Source organism: Prunus persica, chromosome G7 (assembly GCF_000346465.2).
Source record: "Prunus persica cultivar Lovell chromosome G7, Prunus_persica_NCBIv2, whole genome shotgun sequence".
Taxonomy (NCBI): domain Eukaryota; kingdom Viridiplantae; phylum Streptophyta; class Magnoliopsida; order Rosales; family Rosaceae; genus Prunus; species Prunus persica.
The window spans coordinates 5,282,895-5,289,694 of NC_034015.1; the positions used below are offsets into that span (position 1 = coordinate 5,282,895).

General features: G+C 39.0%; 1 protein-coding gene across 1 annotated transcript; it reads left to right on the forward strand.

Annotated features, from left to right (window-relative positions):
• Positions 584–4,497, forward strand: LOC18769827 (tubulin beta-5 chain). The gene is made up of 4 exons (XM_020568282.1): positions 584–792; positions 1,393–1,798; positions 2,286–2,555; positions 3,499–4,497. The coding sequence occupies exons 2-4, from the start codon at positions 1,405–1,407 to the stop codon at positions 4,173–4,175; spliced, it is 1,341 nt and encodes a 446-aa protein (XP_020423871.1). The 5' UTR covers positions 584–792; positions 1,393–1,404; the 3' UTR covers positions 4,176–4,497.

Below are 6,800 nucleotides of genomic sequence, written 5' to 3' on the forward strand. Positions count from 1 at the left end.
TATTTAAATTTTCTGTGAGTCAATGGTCTTTGAATTTTTCCGTATTGACGAAATGAACAAATTGCTATGTTGATCATATTGACACAAATGACACAGATGAAAAATGTCTGAAACTAACAACAGAATTGGACAATCAAAATGGAATTTGAGTACAAATTGAGGGTTTATTGTGGTTAAAATTCATATTTTATTAAAAAAAATCAAAATGGAAGTGTCTGTTTGCCACTCGCCTACCTACCTATGTGGTTTGGGTTTTCTACATAGCTGTTTGGAAATTAATTTTTTTGGCAAAAAATAAATTAGAGACGCTGATGTGATGACTACTATGACAATGTGTTTCAGCTGATTCTTTGAATGTCATTGACCAATTTACCCATACGTTTCCAAATGACATTTATGCCCTTCTCTTGTACTTCAATCGACTATTGTTCTTTGGCCGGGGGCGCCAACAAACTTCATTTGACTAGTTAAGGACCGTCCTGTCTTTTCCATCAAGAGCATATTTGTCCCCAAAATTTCCACTCAAATTTAAAAAATGAAAACTCACCCTGAGAATAATAACTGCCAGAAAAGCCCATCGTGACCGTTCAAGCCTAGAATCCTACGGCATCCAAAGGCTCTAGGATGAATATGGAGGGAAGCAACAGAGACCGCCAGATCTAACTCTTCGCTCTCACTCTTCGCCCTCACTTGCGTATATAAACCTCTGTAGTGTTCATCTTCTCCGCTCAAATCTCTCATTTCAACCTTGTTTTTCTATCAGATCTCACATTTTCTTGGTCAAAGTCACTGGTAATCTCTCACTCTCTGAGGCCTCAAATTTTGAATTTCATTGACTTCGATTTGATTGAGTTTCACTGAATGTGTAATTACTGTGTTTTCGGATGAATTGCATCTTTATTTTGCTTCTGATATATCGAATCATGATGTTTTTGAATTGCATTTCAGTTCTATGATACGGTTCTAATCTCCGTTTATTTCTTTTAATTGTTTTTTTTTTTTTTTGACGTATGGCATGTAATTTACTCTGGTTTAGTATAAGATATGCAGAAAGTGCACGAACAATGTCAATTATGAGAGAAATTCACATTTCTTATGAAATTTTTGCTGTATATATAGATATATAGTGGAATTGCGCAGAAAATTTGGATATGAACTCTTGATAGCTTAAAATAATGCTAAATTCAGTTTGTTCGGCAAATTTTTTGCATCGCATCACTTTGTAATTCATGGTTAGGGATTTAGTAGTGTTCTGCTTATTAAGGTGATATGATCTCTTGTAGATTGTTACTCTCATTGATATTCCACTGAATTCCGTACTTTCGCTTTCATATCACATCCTACTTTAGCAATTTTTTCGATTTTCAATTCTGATTGTGCTGTGAATTTCAGGAAAGTGAAAAAATGAGAGAGATCCTTCACGTTCAGGGCGGTCAATGTGGCAACCAGATTGGCTCCAAGTTCTGGGAGGTTGTGTGCGATGAGCACGGCATAGATCCAACTGGTAGGTACGTCGGTACCAAGGATGTGCAGCTGGAGCGTGTCAATGTCTACTACAACGAAGCATCATGTGGGCGGTTTGTTCCTCGTGCTGTGCTCATGGACTTGGAACCTGGGACCATGGACAGTGTTCGCACTGGTCCGTATGGCCAGATCTTCAGGCCTGATAACTTTGTTTTCGGACAGTCTGGTGCTGGTAACAACTGGGCAAAGGGACACTACACTGAAGGTGCAGAGCTTATTGATGCCGTTCTTGATGTTGTGAGAAAGGAGGCTGAGAACTGTGACTGTCTTCAAGGTATAGTGTTTTGGTGTGCTGTTTGGTGTTGTTTGTTTGTATAAGTATGAGGTATGTTAAATGTGTGTGATGATTAGCTTTTTTTATTTTTTATTTTTATTGATCAAAGTTGCAACTCTTGAGCCATGATCTGCTGTCAAAGTTGCAACTGAGATGATAATCAAACTAACGTTACATTAATCAAAATTGGCGAAGTAGCAAGCAGACCTTTTCCTTTAAAAAAAAAATAATTTGTTTATTGTTTATTGTTTATTGGATTTTCCTTCTTTTGAAGGTTTCAGGCAGTTTAAATGGTTAGAATGGTTTTGAGTGACTGATCTCTTTGTAATTATATGAATTTACAGAAAAAGCTGGAATGTCATTTTGAATTGTAGAAGATGAGATTAGCATTTCATGATCCATTGAAGTTGAAGGAAAATTTGCACAAAATTTTATCAGGAATATGATACGCTGGTCATATCTCATAAGAAATCCTGCTTTTGTGTAGGTTTTCAAGTTTGCCACTCCTTGGGTGGAGGAACTGGTTCTGGAATGGGAACCTTGTTGATCTCGAAGATTAGGGAGGAGTACCCTGACAGGATGATGCTAACATTCTCTGTTTTCCCTTCACCAAAGGTCTCTGATACAGTTGTTGAGCCATACAATGCTACCCTTTCTGTGCATCAGCTTGTGGAGAATGCAGATGAGTGTATGGTGTTGGATAATGAAGCATTATATGATATCTGCTTCAGGACTCTCAAGTTGACTACTCCTAGTTGTAAGTAGCACGAAGCTTTTACTGTCATTATCTGCATCTATTCCTTTAAATTATTTGCTTGTGTACTTTATCTATTTAGTGAAAGTTTGCATCTCTACGAATCTATAAATATGTTCATAGACAATTTTGTATCTGATGCGAATTAGTGTTCTACTCTGGTATGCTTTCCCGGGTAAAATATATTCTTAACAATTACGGCATCCTGATTTATCACTTCATTAATTTTTCTTTCACGTTTGTGAAATGTACTTTATTTCAGTTATATCCTGATCTAAATATCTGGTCCCAATTAAGATGTTTTCTTGCTGATTTGTCAGGCTGCATGTGACATGCTGGGCTCCAAGCTTACAGTTAATGTGTTAGCATATTTATTGTTACATCACTTGTTTGGTGGTTCTTGTTGCTACTTGTAGAAGCAAGAGTGACAGGACACACATGAATTAGGTTACATATCCACTTTACTGGTTGTTAAACAATGTTGTTTGTTTGAGTTGTCATGCATACCATTCCAGCTGATGTGGGACCATGTTGTATGCAATCATGAATTAGGTTGCATGTCCAATTTGCTTTGTAGAATGCCTTTAAGCTATGTAAGCTTACTTCTAGCTCACCACATTTTCTGATCCTTAAAATATATTGATATCTGTAAATGCATTGCTTGGGGTTGAACATTGACAGTGATCTTGCCCCTGAGTGCAACATCTTTGTCCTGGTTGAATTTTTTTTTTATTGATGATGGATTATTGTGGATAAATGATTTTTGCTGTTTACTAATCTGCATGTGGAAAGCTTCATGCTGATTTTGGATTCTGATGGAAATTTTCTTTTGGATTAATCTAGTTTATTTTCGGCATATTTTAGTTATTTTCATACCCACTTTGTAATAAATAGCTCTATTGATTCTTAAAATGTTAGCTTATCTCGTTGCATTACTTTGCTGCAGTTGGTGACCTGAACCACTTGATCTCTGCAACCATGAGTGGGGTCACTTGCTGCCTTCGCTTCCCTGGTCAACTCAACTCTGACCTCCGAAAACTTGCTGTCAACTTGATCCCATTTCCTCGTCTCCACTTCTTCATGGTTGGATTTGCCCCTCTGACCTCCCGTGGATCCCAGCAATACCGAGCTCTAACAGTCCCAGAATTGACCCAGCAGATGTGGGATTCCAAGAACATGATGTGCGCTGCTGATCCCAGGCATGGTCGGTACCTCACTGTCTCAGCCATGTTCAGGGGCAAGATGAGCACTAAAGAGGTGGACGAACAAATGATAAATGTTCAGAACAAGAACTCTTCCTACTTTGTTGAGTGGATACCAAACAATGTGAAATCAAGCGTTTGTGACATTCCACCCAGAGGGCTATCCATGGCATCCACATTCATCGGGAATTCGACCTCCATCCAGGAAATGTTTAGGCGTGTGAGTGAACAATTTACTGCCATGTTCAGGAGGAAGGCCTTCTTGCACTGGTACACTGGCGAAGGAATGGACGAAATGGAATTCACTGAAGCAGAGAGCAACATGAATGATCTCGTCTCTGAGTATCAGCAATACCAGGATGCGACTGCCGATGAGGAAGGTGAATACGAGGACGAGGAGGAAGTGATGGAGGATATGTGAATGTAGAGGTAAAACCTAATTTAGAGTGGATATGTGGATATGTGGATGACAGATCTTTGTGTGTTACTTTGTGTATTGAGGGAAGATGATGAGTCTTAAAACCACACTTGTCTTTGTCCAAGTTCAATTTTATTGGTGGGGGGAAGGTTCATGCTACCAAGTAGATATTATTGAAAGGTCGAGTGATTGTTTGCAAGTAGTCATGTGACATTTCCATGCCTTGTTGTTCTGTTCTGGATCGGTCGATTGATTTGTGTTCAATTGTTCAATTTTCTGTTCTATCTATCTAGTAAATCAATCTTCTTTGCTATTAATTATCTCAGTTGATCTTGCATGCGTTGGTTATTAATTTGTTCTTGGGTCCAATCATATTATTACCCATACGTTATTAATTCTTTATTTATTTACCAAACAAGCGATAGTATTTTATTAGATCAATTGAAACAGTACATAGAGAGCCATCTCAATTAGCGATATGACGGACATGGGTAAAGCGTCCTCATTGACCAGAGTTAGCTCTAGGGTTGAAACGATCTGGAAAGAATAAATCGCAAAGAACTTGTCTAAAAATCCCTTATTTACAGTCTAAGTTGTCATATATCAAGTCAGTTACATCGAGGACAAAACCTGGCCGCTAATCGGCATGAGTCTCCCAGAGAAACTAGACCACCCAGCAAAATTTATGAGAATTACAAGAGAAAACCAAACAACTCATAGTATCTGGACTCAACACCAACTAAAGAAACATCAACACTTTGCTCTACAAATGATGCACAACCAAAGCCATCCAGATCCATAACAGAGACGACCAGATATGCCAAGAGGGGAGAAGAATATCATGGTCTAACAAGGTACGAGAGAATACTGAAAATTCGACAGGGAATAAACCCCTAGACATGAAGCTTCTTGTTCTAACTCACCTCCATCATCTGCCACACGCTTTGTTGTAAAAATCAACGGAATTAGAGCTAGCCACAACCAAGTCTCTAAGAGCATTTCCACCAGTTGCCCCTTGCCATGGCAAGGGGAGCCCTAGGGCAGCTACTATTCACGTGAATAGTGGCTGCCCTAGCCCCCTCCAGCAAAATGTGTTTCCAGCAGTTTAGGCTTGCCATGGTAAATACTATTCATTTTTTTATTTTTTTCACAACTTTGTTTACTTAAACAATTAATTTGGATAATATTTTCGGACAAGATTTTTGGGTTCCTACGTGTCAATACTATTCATATCGGATAAGATTTTCGGTTTCAAATTTCAGATAAATTTCAGATAAATTTCAAATTTCAGATACATTTCAAAATTCAAATTTCAGATAAATTCAAAATGTCAAATTTTATATACATTTCGAAATTCAAATTTCAGATAAATTTGAAATTTGAAATTTCATTTGAATTTCAAATTTCAGATAAGATTTTCACCCTCTAAGATTGCGCCGCGTGTCATATCTATCTGTGTACATTTTTCTATAAAACCAGAGGTTCAGCTCATACCTCCCACACCAGTTCTTCTCTACATTTTCATTTCTCAAATTTTAGATTTCATTCTCCATTCTCAATGGCAGACATGGAAGAGGTTTTGGAGAGGCAAGAGCGAGAAACTAGAGAAAGAATGCGTAGACGAGCTGCAAGCAAAAGGGCGCAGAGCGAACTAGATGAGCAACTTGGCATAGCAGTTGCTTTGCTGGAGGAAGAAAACCAGGGTCGCCGTGGTTCACGAGAAGGCCTTCGCCCAAATGTGGACAGACATAGACATTCCCGAGGTAAGAATCTTATGGAAGATTATTTTATCCCACAATCTCTGTACTCTGATGTTCATTTTCGAGGGAGATATAGAATGCAACCCCATTTGTTCAATAAAATCATGCATGATATTTGCAATTATGATGAATATTTTGTTCAAAAGAGAAATTATGCTGGAAATTTGGGACTTCTTCCGGAGCAGAAGTTCACAGCTGTGATACGAATGTTGGCGTATGGGTCATCTGCTGATCAGGTGGATGAGATTGCTCGGATAGGGAAGTCCACTGTTTTGGAGAGCTTGGTGCGATTTTGTGATGTAGTGGAAACTCTGTACACCAGAGACTACCTCCGCAGACCTACGCCGCAAAGGCTTCTCCAAAAAGCTGAGTCTCGAGGATTTCCTGGCATGATTGGTAGCATTGACTGCATGTACTGGCAGTGGAAAAATTGTCCAACTGCTTGGCAAGGGGACTACGGAAATAGAAAAGGACAGAAAAGTATCATCCTGGAAGCAGTTGCTGGTTTTGATACATGGGTTTGGCACGCCTTCTTCGGAGTTGCCGGATCTCAAAACGATTTGAATGTCCTAGGTCAATCCCCGGTGTTCAATGATGTTTTGAGAGGTGAAGCCCCAAATATCACATATGAAATTAATAATACCATCTACCAGAACGGGTATTATCTAGCTGATGGCATCTACCCGAGGTGGACAACATTTGTGAAAACAATTCCACATCCCCGATCCCATAAGCAAAATTTTTTTGCTCGCTATCAAGAGGGGTACAGAAAAGATGTTGAGAGGTGCTTTGGTATCCTTCAAGCTCGGTGGGCTATTATCAGGGGCAGGCACGTCTATTTGACGAGGAGGTGCTTAGGAGTATAATG

What these genes read in the sequence shown, in the direction of transcription:
- LOC18769827 (XM_020568282.1), top strand. Translation starts at nt 1,405, where the DNA reads ATGAGAGAGATCCTTCACGTTCAGGGCGGTCAATGTGGCAACCAGATT. An exon ending in GAACTGTGACTGTCTTCAAG is followed by an intron (nt 1,799 to 2,285) that starts GTATAGTGTTTT and finishes GCTTTTGTGTAG; the next exon opens with GTTTTCAAGTTTGCCACTCC. An exon ending in CAAGTTGACTACTCCTAGTT is followed by an intron (nt 2,556 to 3,498) that starts GTAAGTAGCACG and finishes ACTTTGCTGCAG; the next exon opens with TTGGTGACCTGAACCACTTG.